General features: G+C 45.8%; 1 protein-coding gene and 1 non-coding gene across 4 annotated transcripts in view; one reads left to right on the plus strand and one right to left on the minus strand.

The window, feature by feature from the left end:
* Nucleotides 1-21002, minus strand: part of PSAP (prosaposin) — a 33918-nt gene extending 12916 nt beyond the window's left edge. For 2 of the 3 annotated variants that reach the window (XM_047825057.1, XM_047825056.1), the window contains exons 1-3: nt 20875-20929; nt 3378-3511; nt 277-351 (exon numbers count right to left, since the gene is read on the minus strand). In XM_047825057.1, coding sequence (XP_047681013.1) covers nt 277-351; nt 3378-3511; nt 20875-20914 — 249 coding nt within the window. In that variant the 5' untranslated portion in view covers nt 20915-20929. Of the gene's footprint in view, nt 1-276; nt 352-3377; nt 3512-20874 lie in introns of all 3 variants that reach the window. The other variant, XM_047825055.1, reaches the window with a different exon arrangement.
* Nucleotides 1614-1719, plus strand: LOC125148508 (U6 spliceosomal RNA). The gene has a single exon (XR_007145591.1). It is a non-coding gene; the product is annotated as a U6 spliceosomal RNA (small nuclear RNA).
* Nucleotides 21003-26470: the final 5468 nt, after the last annotated feature.

A 26470-nucleotide genomic window follows, 5' to 3' on the forward strand; every position in this document is an offset into this window, starting at 1 on the left:
GAGCAAGCTAGAGCCCACAGTCTGTTTGTGTATAGCCTGTGGCTAAGGATGGTTTTTACATTTTTAAGGGATGGCGGGGCGGGGCGGGGGGGGGGGGGGGGGGGGGGGGACGCTAACAAATCTATGTAACAGAAGTATGTGGCTCACAAGATCTGAACTACTTCCTACCCAGGCCTTGACCACTCCTCATTAGACCCCCAGAACCACAGCTCTTTTAAGGAATGGGTGCACACAGCCACTGCCCGCACGCGGTCACACACACTCATAGCAGCTCACCTCAGTGGCATTGTCTTTCAGCATGTCCCCAGCTGCAGTGATGACATCTTTGCATATATCACAGGGAAGGGATTTCTAAGAGGAAAGAACATGAGGGAGAGAGATCTGTGTTTGTAGGATGTAACCCATGCCGTACACAGCTAAAAAGGCCTCTGGACCTCTGTCCTGTTATATCTAACCGGGGTGTCTCACACACCAGCACATCCCGGTTCCCCAACCTAGACGAGAAGCACAGGGACGCCCCGGGGAAGGATCAGACAGGACTGCCCAGAGCACTCTGTGCTTCTACAAGACAAATACCCTTTTCTTGTGCCCTCCGCCCCTCAGCACCTTACTCGGCACACACGGCACAGGCCAAATTTCACATTATTGCTCACAATAGCTCTGGGAAGAAACTGAGGCTCAGGAAGGTAAAAATGCAAGCAGCAGAAATCAGACAAAACCTGTCACCTGGGGGCAACATCATTAGCACAGAGTGAAGGGGGGGGGGGGGGGGTTGTGCAAAGAAGCAAGCCCAGCCGACACCAGCACGGATCCCTGCACTCTATCTACCTTCCACCTCCCAGGCGCTATGCTCAAGTAGAAGCCACATTGCCACCCCAGACCTTCTAAACATCCCACCGGCCTTCTGATAAGCCTGGGCACCTAGGGCCTCACATGGCCCAGGACATGGAAATTCTATTTGGTTCTCAAAGGCTGTAAGGAGCTCCCTTCTTGAAGTCAACTGATTTTCAACCCACGAAGAGGGAAGGAACTAACATGTCTGGGTGAGAAACACCTGGGATTGACTCAGCTGCACTGAAAGAAATCAGTTTGAACCTTTGGACCGAAGGCTAATACTGTGCATGGGGCCATCCAAGAGAGACTCCGGCCCCCAGGAGACTGTCCTAGCAAAAGAGAAAGAGTTAAAGTCCTCCCTTGACACACTGGATTTGAAAAGAGGAAGCCATTTGAAAAACAAGATGAGAAGCAAATTAGAAACCAAATCAGAAAGTAATTTTGGCCACAGAGGATAGTGTTCCAGTGAATTCAGAAACGATTTCTACAAGGACAGCATTTTAATTGCTCTTCTCTTAATGAAGCAGCACTAGTAGCCGCTCATGACAGGTTTTAGGCGTGGAACTCCACGCAGTCAAACGTGGCCCGCACCACAGGAGATGGCACGTCCCGGAGCCAGCCACAAGCATGTTGTGCAGCAATGGGTACACAGCCAGCAAAGCTCAGGCGTCTCCTGAGAGGGCTTAGGTCCCACACAGAATGCACCTGAGCACGCCCCGTGAGAACCCTACATTAATATGCTCTGTCTAACACCGTTTAGATGAAAACCCCATAGCATCGTGCTCACTTCAGCAGCACATATGCTGAAATTGGAACAATGCAGAAAAGATTAGCATGGCCCCTGCACAAGAGGACACATAAATTCATGGGAGTCTTCCACTGAAAAACAACAACAAAAGAAACATCAAGGGGACAAAAAAATCTATAGCAGTTGAAGAAATTTCTGTGATAATGGAAATAATCTAAAATTTTCAGTATCCAATAGAGAAACTAGCCCCATGTGGCTACTGAGCACCAGAAAAGAGGCTAGTACAAATGAAAAACAACTTCTAATTAATTATTTACTTTTAAATGTTTTATTTTTGAGAGAGAGAGAGTTCACACATGAGCAGGGGAGGAGCAGAGAACAAGAGGGACAGAGGATCTAAAACAGGTTCCATGGGACAGCTGACAGCAGTAAGCCCGATGCGGGACTCGAACTCACAAACCGCGAGATCATGACCTGAGCTGAAGTCAGACCCTCAACCAACAGAGCCACCCAGGCACCCCTGAAATTTTAACTTAAACTCAAATAGTCACACATGGCTAATGTCTACCTTACTGAACAGCACAAGTGAAATGCGACACTTTCGTTTTAAGTATAAAGAAATGCAGAGATAACTTATCCACATGTACAGCAAAGCTAGCAACAGAAGCAGACACCCATCTTATTTAGGAGCCTGATGTCCACTCTTCCTTTAAACACAATTACTTACTTGAGCTTTCTTTTTTTTTTTTTTTTTAATTTTTTTTTTTTCAACGTTTATTTATTTTTGGGACAGAGAGAGACAGGGCATGAACAGGGGAGGGGCAGAGAGACAGGGAGACACAGAATCGGAAACAGGCTCCAGGCTCCGAGCCATCAGCCCAGAGCCTGACGCGGGGCTCGAACTCACGGACTGTGAGATCGTGACCTGGCTGAAGTCGGACGCTTAACCGACTGCGCCACCCAGGCGCCCCCTTACTTGAGCTTTCTTAAGGATAACAGTACACTGCAGGATATAAACAACATATACAAAATGGATTTTTAAAATGACCCACTGACTTCACAGATAAGCACGTTAGGCAATCATGTTGCAATATAAACCTATCTAATCAGTATATGTTGCCCCTTAATTTTACCATGTTATAGGTCAATTATCTCAAAAAGCTGGGGAAAAAAATTTTTTTAAGCTGGATAAAAATAAATTGTTTCTCTCTCTCTCTCACACACACACACACACACACACACACACACACACACACATCAGCAGATTCTTTTCCAGTGTGGCTATAGCTGAAAATAAAATTTTAAATCACTACTAAGCTTGAGGGTCTGAATCTATGATCTGCCTGTCTGAGAGAGACAGAGAGAAAACACCAAAAAGTGGGGAAGGATTTGAAAAGCTTAGCATTTACTTATTTGGATGACCAAGGATGGAGCTGTGTCCGTGGCACCCCGCCTGGGGAATGGAGGCTGTGAGCCGGCCGGCCCCTTATTGGGAGCGGATGCGTGGGGCGCACACAGAGGCCCGGAAAGCAGCACGGCGCGCACACGGAGCTGGCCACGGGCGGACCTCATCCTCTCACTGCCACCAGCAGATGGAGTGACCCTGGGGGAGCAGAACTAAACCTCTCTAAGTCCACTGTGTGGAAAATGGGTCCACCTGCAACGGGTCCCGCCTCCTTCGCAGGGTCCCCGAGAGGAACAAACCAAACGAGGCAAAAAAAAAAAAAAGCGCCTTGAAAATGGCAGCAGCTACAGCTGATACGAAAAGACCCAGCACAGTAGCAACGGCACTCACCACCGTCGGCTTGTTCCAGACGGTCTGCAGGCAGTGCTTCACGGCCCCGCACTCAGCCGCCGTCTTCACGTTCTGGCACCACACTGCCGAGCCTCTGGTGCATTCTTTCAGTCCTAGGACAGGGCTGGCTAGAGCTGAAAGACAAACGACCATGAGAAGGTGGCCCCCCTCTCTCACCCACCCAGGGTGAAGGACTAGCCTGGGCACAGAGCTGGAGAGCAGGGCACGCAAACCACACGGCACCACTGGGTCCAGGCGAGACACCGTGTGACCATCTAGGTCAGTCTAAGTCAAGGGCTGGGAGGGACTAATTTATCTGGTTTGCTTTTCTCCTCTCAAACTATTGTATTTTTAGTTTATCTATTCTGAGAGAAAAGAGAGGGAGGGAGGGAGGGAGAACACGCACAGGGGAGCGGCATTGAGAGGGAGACACAGAATCCGAAGCAAGCTCCAGGCTGTCAACACGGAGCCTGACACGGGGCTCAAACTCACGAACCATGAAATCATGACCTGAGCCGAGGTCAGATGCTCAATCGACTAAGCCACCTTGGCACCTCTCCCCCCAACTATTTCTAAACAGTATCAGGGCTTTTAATCTTTATAACCTTAATTTTTTTCCATGCAGTAATAAAAGGAATCACAGGATTTAATTATAGAAAGAAATATAGAATGAAAAAGTTTTTTTTTTTTAATCTGTGGGGGAAATAAGATTCATATCCTTATTACAAAAAACAATGATTCTTAGTGTTCTAGAAGAAGAGCCCTTTTATAAATCTAACTTTGTGCATATTTGCACACAAACAAGTTTACTAACAAAGCAAACTACATAATCCGCTTTGGTATCAGTGAACACATGTGCACTCAACACCAGGTGCATAAAACGACATTACTTCTGTTGTGGTAATGAAAAAAACGCTCAGGCAGAAGTCACATGCACAGAAATGAAATTAGGAGAAAATTCAAGAAAGGTACAACATCACCCAGGACCAAAGAAACCCACGCTACAGCAGGAAGGTGCCATATTTTAAAAGTTAAATCAGCCAATGGAGGGGAAAAGTGACAATTTTGTAGTAAAAGATGCATCTGTAAGGCTGGTAAGTGTGACCGCCAAGGACTTAATATATGAACGTATTTCAAAAACTGGAAAAATAAAATCCCTCTTCAAAAAGTAATCCACTTCTAGAAATACATTTTAAAGACATACAGCAATCCAGGAGGCAAAATGTGATAGGCATAAATATATTTATTAAGTGTAATTCGCAATACTAAAAAACTAGATGTAACCTGAAAAAACTGTGTAGCTGTTAAATAGAAAAATGGTATAATATATCAAAAAGAAAAATTCAAGAATACCTATATTTCTTAATACAGGTCTACAGCAGCCTTCACTTTGGAACAACCTCACCTCTACCAAACAATTCAGCTAGAAAAGAATAGAATCTATGAGGCTACACAAAGACGGATGATGGTGCAGGAGGCCGACCCCAGCAAATACCCATCTCCCCCTGTACACAGGAAACACATGGCCCAAGACTGAGAAGGAAATCCCAGAGCCACCTACAAAGTACCTCGAGAACCTCAGGAGTCATGCGGCACTTTGCTTCAATTTGTGAGCCCAATGAGAAGGCACAGTAATTCTACAGACACAGTACACAAAGAATGCCTGTCGGTGGTAGGTACTCTCCCTCCAGGGGAGGGAAGACAATGAAATGCTGTCATTACGAGCTTTTCAACCAAAGCTATATTCCACAAACGATTCACACAAAGACTGAGTCACAGGTGTCCAAAAAGCTCAAGCCAGATTATCTGCACCCTTTCAGACACCAGCAAATGAATGATTCATCTCCTGCCCAGGTGATAGCCTTCAATGCCCCTTGGCGGCAAAAATCACATCCATAACCAGTCTACGAACTCAACAGAACTAGCCGCATTCCAAGTCCAAGTTGGCTTGGACTCTGGTTTCCAGAGGAAAACATGCACCGGATTCAAAACAGTACACACGAATCCCCAGATGGTTCACAAATGTTTAGTACCTATAAAGTAGCCAAGCTAGGCTGGGGCCAGTCCTCAGCTATAGGTCTGGGCAAAGGGGAGGGGGCGTTAACTGTGTCACAAGGGTCAAGGCTCTGAGAAGTGTGGCAGTCAGAGACAGCACACGGAGCCAGCAGGTCCCAGCAGAACCTCCCACGCTCCTTCCAGGCACTGGGCCCTGGGGAATCCTGAAAACGCCCAAGACAGAAAAACTGGTTCTACCTCTAACTGGGAGAAAAAAGCCGGAAACATAACAGGAAGCTACAAAATGAGTCTCTAGGCAAAGGAATGCACAGTGATACACAGGGAAGCCAGAAAGAGGTTGGACATCAGCACACCAGAGCCAGACAGGATTAAGAAAGGCAAGGCCAGTGTGAGCAGTCCTCCCCACAGAAGCCCTGACCACCATCCTCTATTCTCACAGACGCAGTCACAGAGAACTCTGATCCAGGGGGGTTTCTCCAACCATCCCGACCAGGAACTGGCTTCAAGGGCCAAAATCTATCAGGCTTCAAGAACCGGATGCACTATCACAGGCCCAAGAGACAAGAATATGTTGTAGCTTATTTATTCCTTCTAGGAACTGGAAACAGTAACCATTTGCAATAATGACTTTGTTACCAGTTTGGGCCAAACTATCTGGACTAAAAAGAGCCTCGGGCAGCTGGTTATCTGAGATTGGTCCAGCTAACAAATCACAAGTCATTCCCCAATCTCCACAGTTACTCTTACCTAATAGCCCACCTCAGGACTTTCAGAAGTATAAGGTATGCGTGCGTATGCTACCGAATCTGGGAGGCCTATCAAGTCATCAAAATCAAGCCTAAAAAAATATTTCATGGACACTGAGAAATGAAACTGAACTCCCAGCTGGGAACTAAATTCTCAGTAGGACGTTCCGATGTACCTCCCAACAGAAAGCCCAAGTTTTTAAAAGTGCGTATTTTTATAAAAACAGTCTGTGGTATACAACGAATGTGATGTCCTAAAATGACCCAAGCTACGTTCACAACCATGCGTCCTCAGGACGGCTACCGTGAGGCTAAGACGCAAGCGTGGGTGATGCCGATGCCAGTGAGCTACCTGCTGAGGTTCGGGCGCTTATTTCAGGAGCTGATCCCCTGTGAGGGAACCAAAGGGTGGGTCAGAACACTCGTGAGACACGAATCCTTTTCCCGGAAAATATATTTGTATACAAAAGCCTCACACCATTTCAGGGAGCTCTCAGGCATCTCTCAGGGTGATCCCAGCTACGGACCGAAGGGCTGTAAAGACAAGCCTGGTTTTTCGCTACCCAAGCGGGAAGACGACGGAGATGAAGGCAGGACTATCAGACTCCCCTGACTGGGAAGACAGTGGCACTCCGGCAGAACAAAGTGGGGAGACAGGCTCTGTGACCCCACGTGAGAGGCACGGACACCCAAAGGGAGAAACAAAAAACAGAAACACAAGGAACGAGATCCCTGGGGCAGCAAAATTACTGGGGAGCTGGAGGAGGCTTCTTCACAATGACGTTTTTGAAGGGACCCCTGACAAAAGAGAGACAAAAGACCGGCTGAGAGGGGACTGCTGAGAGGGGATTCCCGAACGTACCAAGGGAGAGAAACCTCCTCTGTCTCTTCAGAAGCCAGCCTGCAAAGACAGACCTCAGGCCCGGTAAGAGGGCCTCCGCCGGCAGGCTCGCACCCGTGTGAAAGAAAGCTCACCCTGTGGGCTACAGCTCCTGCCAGGGTCTTAACCCGGGGGCGATGTGGCAGAACTGAAAAAGAGGTGGGAGATTCAGACGAGGGGGCACCTAACTGGAATGGAAAGCGATTACCAATGTTCCAAGTAAGAAGTGGTAGCAGCGGGGCTGAGAGAGAAGCCAACAGAGAGACCCCTACAGAACAGAGAGCCAGGAAGATGACACTCCGTGTAAAACTTAAACATGGAGAGCAAGGGCCAACAGCACAAGGTAGGAGGTGGTGGTCAGAAGCTGCAGCTGCGGGCCCACTGACAGAAGGCGGGGCTCAGGCCTGTGTGCTCCGCTTCCCAGGAGACAGGGACAAGCTCGGCAGGTCAGGAGGGCGGGGGCACGTGACACCACTCCCGCATCCCCTAGAAGACTGCAGGTGCTTGGCTGGGAGAATGTTTCCAAGAAACAGTCACCTTCATAGGGAAAGGGCACCTTCCAGCGATCACACGAGAGCAGATCTGCTCTGTGCGGTTTTGGACCCAGACCTCAGAGCAATAAAGAGGTTAAGAGAAGCAGACCACAGCTCGAGATAGGGGACACCCACAGGGTTACAAAATGGGCATGGGATGCCTCGTCAGGTGATGACCTGTCCAAAAGCAGAAGCAACCAAGCAGAAAGCAAACACCCAACCTACAAGGAATTCTGTGTAAGAGAAATTCTGAGTGGACAGCAGGGCTAAGTCCTTTAGGGGCTACACGTCTTCACTCTTGTAAAATGAGGCAAACGACCTTTTCAGTGTTTACACATAAGCAATACATAAAAATCACCGTAAACCACTTTCTTATCAGTTATTTCTCAAAATGTGTTCCCAGCAAAGCTTTCATCTCTATTCTGTCTCCCACACTCTGCCCCCAAATACCAACTTTCTTCTCTACACCTAGTTTTTTTGTTGTTGTTGTTTTCAATGTTTATTGTTGAGTGAGAGACAGAGTGCAAGCGGGGGAGGGGCAGAGACAGAGGGAGACAGAATCCGAAGCAGGCTCCAGGCTCTGAGCCGTCAGCACAGAGCCCTACGTGGGGCTCGAACTCACAGACCATGAGATCATGCCTGAGCTGAAGTTGGCACTTAGCCCACTGAGCCACCCAGGCGCTCCCCAACTTTCTTCTCTTGAGGCAACATGCTGAACTCTGAGAAAGTTCTTAGAATGTGTGCCTGGCCCACTGGAGAGTTCTGATTAAATGTGTCCTATTAAGACACAAACACTCCTGAGGACAAACAAGCACTACCTCTCTCAGCTCCAAGGCCTGCCATTTGAGCCGTCAAAGACAAAAGGCTAGTACACTGAAATTAGAGAAATTATCACTTCAGAGACACTAAAACCCTATAGGCAAGTTCCATTTCATTAAGGAAAGACAGGCTTTGTTTTAAGACACAAGACTTCCATTGTATTTTCTCAGCAAAGGGATGGGTGCACTCTGTTCCCTCTTTACTCCCCAGGCCTAGAAGAAAATAGACATATTCTAAACAATTCCACATGTAGGTCATTTATAAAAAATAGGCTACAATGGAATTTTACTGTATTGAGAATGGCTGCCATGAACTACACCAGAAATGGGCTCTGCGGCAGCTCTTGAGTCTAGATCTAGACAAAAAAACCTTAGTGGGCCTGGAAGGCAGAGAGAACTCACTAGAGCCACATGTGTTTTAGGTGTGATGGCTTCTTGCAAAAAGAAAAGTAAGTTTTGAGCCTAGAAAGTGAGACATCTAAGGTAACTGACATCACCATCTAAATTAAATGTTTTTCAAATGTGGGATACTAAAATCAAGATCTTCCTCAAGTCCCTCCCAAATGACCTTCAGCAAATCACTCTCCTGAGCTTGTTCATCTATAAAATGAAGACGCAACTACTGGAGTCACTGAACTGCTGCTGAGAATCAAGAGGACATGGCTGTTATGCGTTTTCAACTACCAGAATACATCTCTCAGCCATCACGCCTTCACCATCATCTCTCTGGCATTTTAATTTATCCGCATAACTGAACTCCCCGACCACACTGGCTTTGAAATCAGTCAAGGGTTCAGATCATGGCTCCACCAATTCTAGTCAGGTGACCTTAAGACTTCAGTCTTCCAATCTGCAAAACGGGCCTATTGCTAGCACTCCCAGGAGTTTGTAAAAATTAACCAGTAACTGTAAAACACGGAGCTAGCATGCTACAGAAGTGCAGTAAGTGCCATCAGCATCATCAACATCACCTACAGTAGCGACAGTAGGATCTCGGATCCACTACCTCACCCCAAATGGTTGCTCCCACAAATAGTAGAATCCAGGCTGGTCTGTTTCCTCTGCAACTCATCAAGTAATTAACTGGCAGCTCGAAGACCTAAAGAGTTGTATCCCCAAACCTCAGAAGCTGTTGGTTAGTCACAAAGAGTAAAACAGGCTCCACTATAAGCAGCCCAGGAGTTGATACTACCTACGTATGTGCTAAAAAAGAAGTTTTGCATGAGCAAGAATGAGAGGTGCCCAGTGGGTTGAGCATCCGATTTCGGCTCAGGTCATGAACTCACGTTTCATGAATCCAGGCCCCGCGTCGGGCTCTGTGCTGACAGCTCGGAGCCTGGAGCCTGCTTCAGATTCTGTGCCTCCCCCTCTCTCTGCCCCTCCCCTGCTCGCACTCTTTCTCAAAAATAAAGATTAAAAAAAATTTAAAAATGTAAACAAAAAACAAAAAACAAAAGCACCCTTAAAGCCTGTACTTTTCTGGAAGGGTGAGGAGGCAATAAGACAACATAATCACTGCCCTCAGCGGTGGTGTCTACTAAAAGCCAAGACCTGGGGGCGCCTGGGTGGCGCAGTCGGTTAAGCGTCCGACTTCAGCCAGGTCACGATCTCGCGGTCCGGGAGTTCGAGCCCCGCGTCGGGCTCTGGGCTGATGGCTCAGAGCCTGGAGCCTGTTTCCGATTCTGTGTCTCCCTCTCTCTCTGCCCCTCCCCCGTTCATGCTCTGTCTCTCTCTGTCCCAAAAATAAATAAACGTTGAAAAAAAAAAATTAAAAAAAAAAATAAATAAAAGCCAAGACCTGGACAAGTAATTTCACCACAATCTCCAAAATATGAGGGAAAAAAGAGCACCCCTTTCTCAGGAATTCTGTGAAAATCAATGAGAAAGTAGAGAAAGGACCGAGAGTGCCTGGTTCCTACGAAGCTCAGTTAATTGTACCTAACTGTTAATGATAGTGGACTTGAGGGAAAGAGCCACCAACAGAAGGCATTCACGTTCTAATTTTTATATTGTGGTATAATTTTCTCCCAGGTTACCTTCAAAGGCAGAAAAAAAGCTAAACCACCAGTTTCAGGGAACAATTACTGCCCAATGTGGCAGAAACTGAAACTATATTCCACAGGGTTAATGAGACTCAAACTATCAGGAAGTTTAAAGCTGGTTTTTCAAAGCCCTGTTGCTCCCAAATCAGCTGTTGTTTCTTTTTCAAACCCCACTAACAAATCCACTAGCTATCCCTGCAGAGGCCTGAGCTGAAGGTCACTGGTTAGGTTCCAGCCAATGAACAAGCAAGCCCTGCATTCCCTACCAGTGATAAGGAGCCCAAGACCTCATCCAGTTTATCCGGGCTCTTGGGAGCATGCACATAGCCCCTCTCCTTGTCCTAAAAGGACCTCCTAATGTCAGGACTCCAACTTTGCCCTATTTTATGTCTCCAACCTAAAATGAACATGAACAATAGTAAGTTTCATGTATGTTTGCTCAATGCACATGCTCCATCTTTCCTCATCAATAGTCATGAGTTCCACCCCCTCTTTTCATCAATATATATGTAATCTCAACCCCTATAATTATAAAAAAAAAAAAAAACTTGTTCTCTGCCCCTTCAGAGAGGCGGATTTGAGGCCTGCACTCCCATCTCCTTGGCTGGCTGGCTCTCAAATAAAGCCCTCCCTTGCTGCACACCTGAGGTCTCAGTGATTGGCTCTGTTGCATATGCAACAGATGAACTTGGGTTTGGTTACAAGACCACAAATTACTCCTTATGTCCATTCCCCACTCCTTCCAGAGAACCAGCTAACCATGTTAGCTATAGACATGCCTGCCAAGATTTAAAAACTACATTTCCCAGTCTCCCTGGCGGCAGGATCTGGACATGAAACCACATTCTGGCTAATGAGATGTTAGTAGAGGTATCACATCTTTAAAGGCAAGTGGGATGGCTGGATCTTTAGCACTCATGATGGACATTAAGAAAGGGACTAAGTCTGAGTTCTTCTGGAAGTAGAACCACAACACTGCCTGGCTCCTGGCTCCTGAACTTCCTGTGGAAGGACAGGGACAGTTCTATCATATTTAAGCCACTATTATTCTAGCTCTCTGTGGTCTGCAGTCAAACCTAAGCCTAACTAAATACCAGCTTAATCTATTTCATTCACCAGAATAGTCCCCAAATAACAAGTCTTTTATAAGGCTTACCTCCACTGAGGATATTTAAAAGCCCACATACACAATGTAATTACCAAAGATTTTCAAAAACATTCTCAGAAAGAACGGGACGACCTTTCCTAAAAGGTGTATTTTATAAGCTCTATGTGTTAAAACAATCAGCCTTATTATTTTAGCCATCGTTTTTCCTTGTAAATATCTTAAGTAGCATATGCTAAATGCTGTTTGGAGTCTAGTTGCCCAAAAAAAGGATAACAGAAAATACAAGCAGCTTCCCAGCACCAACAATCAGTGCATACATTCCACAGGGCAATGGATCTGCTGCCTGGCTAATTTAACACCATGGCAACAGGCAGGCTGCTAGGAAACCAAGAAAGGCTAACCCCGGGAGGGCCAGCATCTACCGCAGGTTCCCTCCATTCAAACATTTCCCAGAAGAATTCACGCACTTAGATCCCCTAAGAGCAGGACATAAAGCAACGCACTCAACACTGACTACTCCAGCAAAAGGCTGGTGTCACAAATACCTTCTATGGCAAAGAGCACTTGTCTCTTCTTTGCAGGATCCTGCTCTTGGAAACATTCTGACGAGAAGAATAAAAAACACTGCCCATTTTATCACTCAGAAGAGCATATGCTCAGAGGCAACCTGCCTTGATCTGAAGAAGGCCCAAATATTCCTCTTATCACAAAAAGAAATCCGTGGCAATAAAGGTCTCAAGGTCGCCTGGCTGACACCCCATCACCTCTGGCCCCAATAATATTATTCCTGTTATGTAAGACAAGGTTCTTTCTTCCCTGCTTCTCCTCTCCCTCCTTAGTTTTTCCCTCTTTTTGTTCCTTCACTCTTCTCATAAGTGAGATCATTCCAGGGCAAAAAAACTGATCTCCATGGAGAAGGCAATAGAGTCCTCGGGTAAATTAGCTTGTGCAGTGATAACTGAGACCCCGAGGGACAAGAACGCAATCCTCTTAGATTACACAAGAGTGATACAAGTGGCATAATTAATTTTGGGAAGAGAAATTCCTATCTAGTTCATTCAAGAGCACTCCAATCCAACAAACTGCTAGCAAAGCTCTTCTTCCAAAGCGTCAATCAGCTGATGATCAGAGATGAAAGTAAATCACCTTAGATAAGATGCTGACACAAGTGGACCGTGAAGAAATGAGCCCCTGGCAGGACTGCCTAGGGTCCGGTCAGGTGAACGGGTACAGGCGGAGGTCAGCGGCACATCTACACGGCTCTAGACCCGGCCCAGGTGTGCAGAGGAGTCGATTCAGTCAGCCAGAAGCCGGCATGGGCTCTACCTCAGCCCTGCTGACAGGCTGGGTGGTCTCTCCACACCCGTAGAAGACGGTAATATGCTAAAAAAGATTTCACGCGAGCCCCACTAATAAGGAAACTCAGTGTTCCGGGCTTGTCCCACACGATCAACTAAAAAATTGCAGATACGTGCGTGTCAGCTATAAATGTAACTCTGACTTACCTTAGTTAATACTTTATAGGAATACCACCCTTCAGCCTTTCATCTGAAGGGCCGAAACCTAAACTTCAGTCCATGGCACAGATAAGAACAGAATGGTAGAATGCCCTAGCATTCTGATTTCATTGCTCTTACCTTACAGGTCTGTTGTGAGGATTAAATCAGTGTTAGGCAAAAAGCACTTTAAAAAGTACTGGGTACACAATAAACCCTCCGTGTTAGCTATGATGCCTGTAGTTCCTGCGAATCAACTATTACCAGTAGTTCTCAAAGCATGGTCCAGAGAACCCTGAGGGTCCCAGAGATTTCCTCAGGGGGTCTGTGAGGTCAAAATCTCCTAACAGTAATAATACCAGGGTGTTAGTTGCCTTTTTTACTCATTCGTTCCCAAATGTGCAGTGGAGTCTTTCCGGAGGCGTAGAGTATGTGACACGGCGGCAGACTGAATGCAGAGGCAGCACAGAATCCTGTCAGGTGTTTAAAAAAAACACTGCAAAAATGTAGAACAAGCCATTCTCTCACTAAATATATTTGTGTTTAAGAAAAGTTATTTTTCATGAAAATTATATTAACACGGGTTAATGGGTTTATCATTTCTAAAGGATTATTTTTTTTAAATTGCCAGCTTAATTTGTAAGACGGTAATATTGAAAGCTGCAGCCCACATCAACAAAAGCTCTTTGGGGTCCGTCAATAACTTACAAGTATACAGGCATGCGGAGACCAAAAGCTTGAGAGCCACCACTTACAACAACCTATATCTGGAACCCAGAGCAGGGGAAAGAACTTCTCAAATTATGGCTGGTTCCCTTTTCAGATTTTCCTCAAATCACAGCCACCACAGGATTATCTAAGTTCTGTTAACCACAGGGTATGTAAGTCGTTACGTTCCTATGTCCCTACTCGCCACGTAATATCCTAACAGGTTTGAGGGTCCCCCTAATCTGGACATAAACTATTATAATGGTCAACATTTCACTTGAGCTCAAAGTCACTGATCTGTCAACCCCTAGACACCAATTCTAAAACTACTTTCAGTAAATAAAAGACTTTTTTTAATCGTGATAAAGACTTGACACCATTAACCTACCAGCGCCTCCTGAGCTGAAGTCTACTCGGCCGCACCCACACCGCCACTTAGCAGCGCTAAGCACCTACTATGGGCTGAGCACACTCAAACATGTTGCAGACGCGGCAAGTGATCAAGACGACAGATATACATACCATAGAATGCCCGGTGCTGGGGAATGCTATGAAGAAAAATGAAGCCAAGTCAAAAGAAGAACAAGACTAGCGCAGGACAGCATGGCCATGCAGACAGCGCAGTGAGGAATTCTGACGAGCCAACAAATGAGCAGACAACTAAGTGGAGGGAGGAATCCACATGGATTGTCTCGGGAGGAAAATGTTCCAGACAGGTGGAACCCAAAATGCAAAGGTTCTAAGCAACGGTAAGGCACCAGAGGCTGGAGAGCAGCCTTGACCTGACAGAAGAGGGAGAAGAGCCCTGAAAGGTGGCCAAAGACAGGGTGACGTGCAAGCCTGCAAGACAAATTAAGTTTTAATCCATGAGAGACAGGAAGCCCCAGGACCCTCTGGTACCAATGCCTACACTTGCAGGAGAGCACCCCATTACCACTGCTGAAGAATTTTTTTTTTTTTTTACCGTAATAAGTGACATCACAAAGGCTAGCCAGAAGAATTTTCTAGAGTATCTCCTTCAATCTTATTTATGAGATTTCCATTAATGCAAATAATTTCTTTTCAAAAGCAGCATCTGCCCAAATATGGCCAAGATTCAATTTTAAAATTTGGAAATGTTATTAGGATTCATCTCACTTTTTCAGAAACAAAGATGTTCATCAACGAGGTTAACTAAATTGACTCATACAGGGGCGCCTAAGTGGCTCAGTCAGTTGAGCATCCACCTCCCGATTTCCGCTCTAGGTCATGATCCCAACCGCATTGGGCACCCTGCTGTGTGTGAAGCCTGCTTGGGATTCTCCCTCTTTCTGCCCCTCTGCCCCACTCACATGTTCTCTCTTGCTCTCTAAAACAAAAATAAAAAAATAAATTGGCACATACATACAATGAAACCCTCTGTAACTATTTTTTAAACAGCTGGGAGGAAGGAAGAGATTAAGACATGACAACTAACTGCAGTGTGGTACCCTGGATTTGATTCTGAGATTAGTGGGAACATTACTAACGGCTACATGAAGTGTGCAGTGTAGTTAATGACCCTGTCCCAATGTTCACTCCTTACTTGTGACAAAGGTATAGTGGATACGTAAGATGTTAACAATAGGGGAAGCTGGGTGAAGAGTAGATAGGAACTCATCACACTATCTTTTTAATTTTTCCATAAATCTCTAATTATTCTGAAATTTAAAAGACAGGTCTATCCATACTAGCATGAAAATGCAAACCTAATCACTCTTTTATAAAACTGGCAAAGTTTAAACTCCGACAATATCAAATGTTATTGATGCAAGTAAAATTGCTTATACCATGGGAATATAAATTGCCAAAATATGTGAGAGGAGTTCGGCAATTCCTAAAGTAAAACATGTACAGTCCACAACTCAGAAATTCTGCTCCTAGGTGTATCCTCTAGAAAAATGCCTGTTCATGTGCACAAGAACACTTACAGAAGCAGTTTAAGAGAAAAAATTAGAAATAATCTAAATGTCTAGCAATAGAGTATACATGACGTAAATGAAATACTATACTGTAGTGAAAAGAACCACACATTATCAACATGAATGAAGCTCACTAGCCAAAAAATAAATAACCCAAGAATATATGCAGTATTTGTACAATGTTTAAAATACCCAATACATACCAGTCATACTTACATGTATGCGAGGATAAAGACCTACAGGGGAACGATAAACACCAAGCCCAAGAAGGTGATTTACAAAGGGAGGAGGGATTTGTTAGGCCCTGTTTCTTAACCAAGTATTGCACACATGGGTGTTCACTCTAATTATTCTCCCACTTTTCTGGATGTCTACAATGTTCCACATGTGAAAAAGACCAAGCCAGTGTAATATGTTTATTACATACTTGTGTTATAAAAAAAATAAAATAAAAACATTTTTTTTACATTTGTGTTAAAAAAAAAAAAAAAACAAAAACGAGAAGGGGGAACCCCACACAATTATATGCTGCTCTGGAAGGCTCCTAAAGGAGCTAGTACCAAGCTGTCTCTGGGAAAGGTCTGGGGGACACTGGTGGGACGGAAACAGACTTTTTACCCTTCATTTTTTCACTGCTGGACTTATTCACTATGTGCAGCTATCATCTAAACTGTTCACCCCCACGTATGGACAGGGAAACCAGAGGAGAGAACTTAAAACAGGTACGATGGTTAGTAACAACGGGCCTAGATTATGAATACTCGGATTACCAAAACCAGGCCCTGATCTGCTAGACTGCTGATAAAGGCTGATCTAGCTACACACCAAGTCTAGCTAACTAGCATATAGACTTCCACCCCCTCTTAACTGCTGACTGCCTATACCCTCGTTTGTTTTCCTGACCCAGTAATTACATACAGCACACGTATTTATAAGTCAATTTAATTGTTTTATTAAATTTAAAACATTCTTTGAAATGAAAGAAGCCAGGGGATGTCACAAAATCAAGGGCACAGGAGAGTCGCCTGTGCAGGTAACAAGAACACTGACAAACATGATATGGTTTTTATTCGTGGTATAGCAGCCAACCTTACAGTATGTACTACCTACATCCTTCCAGAGTGAAGTCCTAAAGCGTCACGGCAACCTTATTAGATCAGAATGATCAGTAACCCTATCTTGCAGATGAGGAAGCACCACTGTGTAAGAAACTTGACCAAGGTCGTACAGCTGTCAGTGATGTGATAAAATTATTTTCCATGGTATCATCTCAGTCCCATTATAATTACAAATTCCAAAAGAAAACATGGAATTTACAGATTATTTAGCAGTACACAAACTATTACCCAAAGACATAATTCTGGTTATTTTCTGGAATTTCACGGAACAAAACAAAAAGCAAAGCAAACTAGTACTTCTGCAACAGCCAAATTCTTCATCCCAGTCACTGTCTTTTTCACCATTATTTTAAAATTATTTAGAAAAAAAAAAAGGCAGGGTAACATAATTCGTATTTTCTGTTGATTTAAAGAGAATCTAGACCTTCCTTTCTCATGGCAGAACCAAATAAGAGCCAGAGAGCAAGGCTTCCAGCTATCTGGAATGCCCATGCTAGAAAACCGTTTCCAAAAGCTTGGCACACACTTGCCCAAGTGACACGGTCTTGGCTTAGAGAGCTTCCCACGCCTCTATCAGGTGCTTTCCCCAGGCAGCAGCCCCCTGTCCGCCCTCCCTCCTCCCCGTCTAGTCAAGCCCCAGTCTGGCCATTCCAGTTTCACAAACCAAGAAAATGGAGGAACAAGTTCCCCTCCCCTGATCTAGAAAAATCCAGACCACCCAATCCAACTTGTAGAATATATTGGATGTGGCTTGTCAAATGCAATCACTCAATCCAACTTGTAGAATATACTGGATGTGGCTTGTCAAATGCAAGTAAAGCAGTTAACAAATCCTTGACTGGTTAATACAAATAAACCTTTCATGAATAACATTAATATTTTCAGAATAAAACTGATTATTGATTGAAAATTGACAAATCAGATTTATCCAAAATTCCTGTCAGGTGAGAACTGAAGTTGTGTTGATATTCAGCAGGCTACACCACAAACTCATGTCTTGAATCATCATAAATATGAGCTTCCAAATGGATTTTTATATATATATATATACATACATATATACATAAAATACATATAAATACATATATAATACACATATACATATATATGCATTTTATACACATATATACATATATAATACATATATACATATGTGTATGTGCATTTTATATATACATATACATACATACATATATATGCATTTTATACATACATATACATACACATACATACACATACATATACATATATATATACACACATATATATAAATACCTTTTTTTTTTCTTTTTTTTTTTTTTTTCAACGTTTATTTATTTTTGGGACACAGAGAGACAGAGCATGAACGGGGGAGGGGCAGAGAGAGAGGGAGACACAGAATCGGAAACAGGCTCCAGGCTCCGAGCCATCAGCCCAGAGCCCGACGCGGGGCTCGAACTCACGGACCGCGAGATCGTGACCTGGCTGAAGTCGGACGCTTAACCGACTGCGCCACCCAGGCGCCCCTATAAATACCTTCTAACATCCCCCGAGAGCCTACCTTCCTCAGTGTTGGGCAAACACCATTCACATGGTTAGCCACCACCCAAGTGACAGTAACAGGGCACCTAGGTTTCACTGAGCACATACCACACCCCAGGCACCATGCCACGTGCTTTACACACATCACCTCATTAACACTGGCCCTGTCTTTGTCCACCACAGGAGTCACCCAACAGTATGCCTTACCATGGCTCCATTTGCAAAAAGTTCAAAAACGGTTACTTTTTACATCTATGGTGCTGGAAGCTAACAGAGTGGTTTCCTTTGGAGCAAGTGAGACAAGGCAGTGAATGGGTGAGGTACAGGGGATCTGATGCTCTCTATCCCTTGACCTTGAGGGCTGCTTAAGGTGGTTATGTTCGCTCGGTGGTAACCAATCAAGTTCTACACCTCACAATGTGCATGTTTCTGGTATGCAAATTACAACCCAGTAAGTTTGTAAAAGGTAAGAATTGATGAGAGGCTACAGAAAGAGCAAGCACTGTCAGGAGTCCTGGGTTCTGATCCTGACCTCCCCAGTACACGGCCTATGATTTGGGAGAGTCAGCTCTGGGGGCGCATCAGTGTCCTCATTCCTTACCAAGAGGTTAGATTAGATGCTCTCCAATTCTCTCGGTACACCATTACTTTACTTTCTTTATCAGGTGGGGGAAAAAGAAGGACCACTGGATGAGTCCGAAAATCTCAAAAGCAAGGGTCTCCATCACCAGGTCATCATTAAAAGTACGGGATGCCACTGCACTACGTAGTGCCATGCTGGAATGGCAAGTTCAAAGCACCTCTCAGCAGAGGATGGCTGTAGTCACCACACACCTTCATTAACAAACTCAGTACCATTAGAAACTCATAACCTTGGGATAATCCTAAAGGCCGGGCAGCAAGGTTAGAAAAAATCCTAGAATTGTAACATGGTCCCATTTACTCAAGTGTTCAGGGAAGAGGGTCTCTTGGTTAACTAAATATTCTGGTTAGCCATACTCCCAAGTATACCAAAGGAGGCTTTTACACTTCAAAAGAAACAAGTCCCTTTCTAGTGATTTGAATGATTCAGAACTCACAAAGGTCTTGTGAAGAGTGACTCACTGCCAATAGGAACTGTGATACTGAACAAAAAATTGTTCTCAATCAGTGCAGAAAATTTAGAGACTAGTATTAGTTTATTACACAGATGATGGAATAGCAAATAGGATCAACCCCAGAGAGAAATACATTTCCTTCAGTGACTACAAAATCAAGTATCTTTCTTTATAAGCAGATCACCTTTCACAACCTACAAGTAAAACAAGTTTAAGAGCACGGTTTAAGGTTAAGACACATTCCTGGGAGGTGCTGAAAGCTACCAGAAGAAAAACATCTTCAATTTATTTCATCTGTAAGTATCTTATTTCTTCGGTTTTCCATCAACTCTGTCATCCATTTTATTAGTTTATCGAAATCTTAACAGTTGCATGATAGAATGGAAGAAAGCTCCTGATTACAGTTAACTAGAAACAGAAATTGAGGTTGGCCCTAAAGGTCGGGTTTATTACCTTTCAGTGTATTTCCTTTCAGCTGTATTACCTGAAAAAACCCAGACTTGGGATCCTCTCCGTATATAAACTAAAATCTGGCTCCACAACTATCAAACTATAAAAGTCTGATAAGTACTCAATCTCTCATTTCCCTTTACTAGGATTTAAATGAGCACGAGTTTGGAGGAATAAAGGTCACAGTAACATGGGGAGGGCGGAAGGGCTCCTTCTAATTCCAGAAGGCCATGCGGCTGGTCCCCAAGCATTGCCTTAATAGCCTGCAATGATTTTAATAACCATCAGTACTATTTAAGGGCAACAAACAAGTGTAAGAATATTCCTGTGCACAGCTTCTCACGTACTTCTATTTTCCCCCAAAATAAAGGCCACTGCGAAAAAGGGCCAGCGGCTGTGCCAGACATTTTAAAGGAGGTGAAATGTGAATTTCATTGCAAAATCATCCGCACAAAACCCCTTATCATCTGATTCAAGACGTAGGATCAAGAGTAAAATATCTATGTAAAGATAAACATCTACATAGATGACATACTTATGTGCTTCCTGCAACCTCAACATTCTTTAAAACTGGGGCAGCTTGAGGCCAAGGACCTAAGTGTGTCCCAATGGATGAGGCTCCAGGCCATCTCGATCACGTGCACCCAGCCCAAGCATAGCACAGGTGCAAGAGGGGTCACCCTCCAGGCCCACTCCCAGAGCTGGGGGGAGGCCGCGGCGACACCAACTCGAACCCCGAGGGAGATACTACTTCTCCCGTCCTGCCCGCCTAGCCCACTCGCCCCGGCCCTCAGTGGCGGGCCCGGGGGCTTCTAGGAGACCGGTCTGTCAGCCGCCTCCCAAAGCCCCTCCGCCGCCCCGCAGCTATCTGCGCTGCGCAAGCGCCTGCGCAGTGAGCGCCCCTCGTCAACCCCAATAGAGGAGGGCCGAGGCCTGAGAAGGTCCGCTCCAGAACGGGTGGGCAGCGTTCTGCGGGGAACCCCTTCCCCAGACTGGGGGGATTGGGGGTGGTTTCAGGGCTTACCCGCGCCCAGGCAGCTGGCCAGGAGGAAGAGAGAGTACATGACGACGCCCGACTCCGCAGTCTGCAATGCGGAGCGTCAGCTGATCCTCAGCGGCTATAAACCTGCCCCGCCCCAAAGCTGCGCACTGCGCAGGCGCAAGCTCCGCCCCGGCCAGGCCTGCCTGAGCTCTCCCCGCAGCCTGACTCAGCGACGCGCAGGGCGCCTGCGCGACTGGAGGGGGTCAGGTGGAAGGAGGACGAGAGGGGGGATGGGACGAGAGGGGGAAAAACGTGTGGTGGAAGGGAAAGGAGAGGTCGTTCGAGAAGAAAACTAGTACTTGAATAAGTCAATATTAGAGACTTTATGTGTATATTTTAAGCCTCACATTTTTTCAGTGAGGTACCGCTTTCCATTATTATAGAAATTACGTAGAAATAAATTTCTATTCAATTGTTCTGGTGAGAATCCAAACTCAAAAAGGTTAATGACTTTATCTAAGCTTTCAAGGTCATTATGCAAACTCGGCACCCCACCACATTGTCTCTTAAATGATGTTTATATGTAATTTACCTGGCTGGGGCCGGTGTACGGCTTCATTCTGGACCTCGATTTTCCCTCTTAACATGTCATATCCACAATCTCTTCTCTTCATGACCCACAGACTGGTTTTCAGTATTAAATACAGTCCCTCCCGAGGTCCTACCATTGTTTGCCCTGGAGTTGGCCAGGGTGGAGGGGAAGATGGGGGAGAAGAAGTGCCTCAGCCATTGAAGAAGGGAACAAGAAGCGAAGCCTGAATTTGAGAGCCTGGCTGTACATCAGCCAGAGCCCCACGCTGTGCAACCCTCCATATTCATCTTATTCTTGAAAATAAGAAAGGCCCACGTGGCCCGCACAAAACCACTTGCCCTCTACCTGTGGCTACCAGTCTAATTCTGAGCAGGGAGACGATCCAGCCCCGCTCTCTCCCAAAGGAGTGCCTACTAGCCCAAGGGAAGGAAAGGAGGGAAATCTCAGCCTATTAGGACAGATGCTGAAAGGTCATTTAGTCCCATTCCCTCATTGTAGTAAAGGGGAAATTGAGACCAGGCGAGGGAAAGACATTTATCCAAGGTCACACCTGACCACAGGGGAGCAAACCCTAGGTTCCATCTGCCTCTGACAATCTGTACTCTCTTAGGAACAGGCCACAGACAAGTCTCAGAGCTTTTGGTTCGCCCCCACCCCCACCCCCACACTGCAGTTCTTACTTCCCACTGGGGAGCAAACTGGGAAGTGTGCACCACAGAAGGTGACATAAGAGGGCTGAGTAAAGTTGAGACAAGATTTGATCTAAATCGGGTGCCTCACTGGTTGGCCTCAGTGGTCAAATGGCTGCATGGCTGCCTCATCTGCTGCCTTCTTAGGTCCGGGCACAAGCACAAGGCCGATCACCCCAGTCGCCAGATAAATGCAATGGAGGTAGGGCTCTAGGACACAGCCCTGTCCCTCGGCTCCAGCCAAGCAACCCTGTGTGCCATGCAGAGATTAGAGATTACAAGACTCTATGCCAAAAGGAAGCTTAGAGACCTTCTGATCATGTGCTCTCACTTTAGTGGAGTTACTGAGCTCTCAAAACCGCTTAATGACAGAGTGAACCAACCACGACTCTTTTTTAATACCCCCCCCCTTTCTCATAACTAGAGGGATATATCAATGTTTTTAAGATGCACTTTTGCTGCCTTCATTTGCATACCTGGAACACAATAATATGATCCTGTGTCCACCTCCCTGCCTGTAAGGACAGAATTTTAATGAAGAATATAAAAACAGTAAGCAGATTATTATAATTTTTCACCAAGTCAATAATGCTTAAATCTCTTAAAACACTTTCTTAGGCATCTGTGCATAGATGATGAAGAGCCATGAAATTAGTTGGACGCTTTGACCCTATAATATCATTCCTAGCAATATACCCCCCAGGGAAATACTCTAGAACTAGGAAATATTTTATCCAAAGTGGTCACAGCAGGACCCTTTGTGACAGTGGATACTGAAAAGATCTCAAATGCTGAACAATCATGACTAACTAAGGAAAGTGGCCTGGACGAAACACTGATACTCAAATCGCCTTTGAAACATGAGGTAGCGGGGCACCTGCATGGCTCAGTCGGTTAAGCGTCCGACTTCGGCTCAGGTTATGATCTAGCAGTTTGTGAGTTCAAGTCCTGCATTGGGCTTGCTGCTGTTAGCACAGAGCCCATTTCAGATCCTCTGTCTCCCTCTCTCTGCCCCTCCCCTGCTCGCTCTCTCTCTCTCTCTCTCTCTCTCTCTCTCAAAAATAAACACTAAAAAAGAAAAGAAAAGAAACGAGGTAGAAGCAGCAAGCACTGGTACACAACAGGCCCAGGAGGAATGTAGTTTCCAGAAAATTCCAGAGCAAGGCCCAAGCCCCATTGTCCACTTCAAGGCCTGCCATGACTTCCCAGAGGGGAACTCAGAGCTGGCAAGGGAGGTTCAAGGATCTCCTGCTCCAGGCATGCACTGACCGGGAAAGTGAAGCCCTCTTGCCCTGTCCCCCTTAGAAGTGGGGGGATTTTGGGTGAGGAGAGGAACAGAGAATCAGAGGTGGGGAGAGAGCCTGCTGACTTGGATTAGCTCATCTTTGCACTATTTCACTCATTACAATGTCCATGTGTTACTTCACACTTTTTAAAGAAAAAATTATGGGAGAACTTTAAAAAGAAAAGAAAACCCCCTTCATTTCCTCCCTCCTGGGAGCTCAAGTTCTCAGGAAACTGAAGAGATGTCTTTCCTTAGAAATGTGAGCCATGCTGGAAATCTCAGCAGCGATCCTGATGGTTTTCCAGTTCCAGGGCCCAGATCGTCAGGAGGCCCCACGTCTAGTGTCTGAGATCTCTTGACCTGCCTGTCAGATCCACTTGGATTCCACTTTTGGCCCCAGAGGGCTACCGTCTGTTACTCTTTCTACACCTGGAAGGGTCCTTGGCCAAGACAGCTGATGTAACAGAAGCAGCCACTGTGAAGGCCCAGCTCCCCAGCATGGCCCCCCAGACAGCCACCACGGAACCTCATCCTGGAAGCCTCCTGTCCTGCCATCGCTGTGTCTCAAAGTTCAGACTCCTCTCCCTCTGGCATCTTCCTTATCAAGACCTCCAGCCTTTAGTCTCCCTGCCTGCATTTGCCTTTCAGCCTCCTCTGCACCCCTCAGGCGGCCACTCAAGTATCAGCCTCTAACGAGGACCCCTCTCCCCATCACCCTTCAGTCACCCAACCACCAATTCCCAGCCTCTGATTTCTTGTCTTATATCCTCACCTGAGACATCTGCTGGAGAATTAACAGTCCTGGCTAGGCTCGCACAGCCCTCCCATGTGTCCAAGGCTGCTGTGATCTCCTAGTATCTTTCACCTCTTTTCCCTTGATGCTGAGTAACCAAGGCTCCCCCTCCCGCCGCCCCGCCATTTCTGGCTGGGTACAGGACCACCCAGAATAAAGACTACATTTCCCAGCCTCCCTTGCAACCATGGGACTTTATTCCGGCCAATGTGATAAAAGAACAAGTGCCTTTTTTGTGAATTCTCGGTACTGTTCTTTTTTTTTTTTTTTTTTAATCTTTATTTATTTTTGAGAGAGAGAGAGAGAGACAGCGTGTGAGCAGGGGAGGGGCAGAGAGAGAGGGAGACAAGAATGCGAAGCAGGCTCCAGGCTCCGAGCTGTCAGCACAGAGCCTGACGCAGGGCTCTAACTCACAAACTGTGAGATCATGACCTGAGCTGAAGTCGGACGCTCAACTGACTGAGCCATCCAGGCGCCCCTCGGTACTGTTCTTGAAGAGACATACCTAATGCAAATATTTAACAACTGGTACAGCCAGGACATGGGGCATAGTTCTGAGGGAATGCTAAGGAAGGTCCCAACCGATCCAGGGGATGAATTGGGAGGATGAGGAGGTTGGCATCAGGGAGTCATCAGCTATTACCAGCTGGTGGAGAAGTATTTCAATAATTTTACTACTGAACAACTCTGATTTGTACCAGCTGCATGCTGTCCTGGCTACAGATTCCTTTCTTCTTCTCACTACCTGGACTGCAGACACGATGGCAGGAGCTTAAGCATCCATCATGGACTATGAGGTAGAAGTCTTATTAAGGATGACAAAGCAACAAGATAAGAGCCTGGATCCCTCATGATTATTAACTGCTTTATGTGGCCCCTCTCCAGACTTTATTTATGTAAAGACACGCATATCTTGTTTAAGCTTTCATTATCTCCAGTTTTTGTTATATTCCAGATCTTCTCAACAATGCTCCAACCCCTACCTCATCTTTATCTTTATAGTCATTTCCTATTTGACCTCTTCACTCTATCTCTGAGGAGGGAGTGCCTTTTCTTCTCTGTATGAGGCTAAACTGTAGCTGTTAAACTGTCTGATGAGCACTCTCCTCTTTGACATCTTCAGTCTCTCGCCTTGCCACAGACTCGTCCCCTGGAGATTACAAGTATACCCAATGCTCTCCCATCTTAAAAAACAAACAAACATTTTCTCACTCCTGATTTCCACTTCAGCTCTGTGCTTTTTCTCACCTCCCTTCACTACTCTCTGAAACAGTCACCTACCCTCACCATGTCCCTACTTTCCCTCCAGACTAACTCTAAGGCAGCCCAGCGCTCCACGGAATGGCTTTCTGGAAGTAGATGGGAAACTCCTACTTGGAAGGTCCCCCTTCTCATTTCCTTTGGCCTCTGACTCTGTCGGTGTGTTTCTCCTTCCTACAACTCTCCCACTTGGCATCAGTGACACGGTACCACGCTGCAGGGATGCTGACCATCCAGCCCACAAGCCCACATGCCCATTTCTTCACCCAAGGCAGACATCACTAGTAGAACTTGACCTCCGAAGCCCTCTCAATGCAGTACTCCAGCTGCTTTTACCAGCTAGTCAAAGTTGGCTCTTGGATTGAACTACCTGCCATCTGACTCGGGTGGGGTCCTCTGGGCTCTGAGGCTGAGATATGTGGGCAGAAGTTCATTGGGGCATGCTCTCAGGCTCATACTTCTGAGGTGACGAGGGCAGCAAGCCAAGGCAGAGGGGGACAGTGAAGTGCCATGAAGTTGCAGCAGAGTCCTCAGCCTACCCCATGTTGAATTGTCCTCAACCGAAGCAAGGGGAATGTTTGTTTGTTTGTTTGTTTTTCAAGTTTATTTTTATTTATTTGGGGGCGAGGGGAGAGAAAATCCCAAGCAGGCTCCGCACTGTCAGCACAGAGCCTGATGTGGAGCTTGGACTCATGAACTGAACTGTGAGATCAGGACCCGAGCCAAGGTCAGGAGTTAGACGCTTAATTGACTGAGCCACTCAGGCACCCCAAGGGGAATGGTTTTTAAACCTCTACGTAATACTGCTCCCCCGGAAAGGTGTAACCTTGGGCCAGGAGCTCTGTTTGGCTGAGGGCAATTCTTGAAGATGGGCAATTATGGACCGAATGTTTGTGCGTCCCCTCCCCAAATTCATATATCGAAGCCTAACCCCCAGTGTGGCTGTGTTTGGAATTGGGGCCTCTAAGGAAGTAATTAAGGTTAAAGAGGTCATAAGAGTGGGGTCCTGATCCTATGGG

The sequence above is a fragment of the Prionailurus viverrinus genome, chromosome D2, assembly GCF_022837055.1.
Source record: "Prionailurus viverrinus isolate Anna chromosome D2, UM_Priviv_1.0, whole genome shotgun sequence".
Classification (NCBI taxonomy): Eukaryota; Metazoa; Chordata; class Mammalia; order Carnivora; family Felidae; genus Prionailurus; species Prionailurus viverrinus.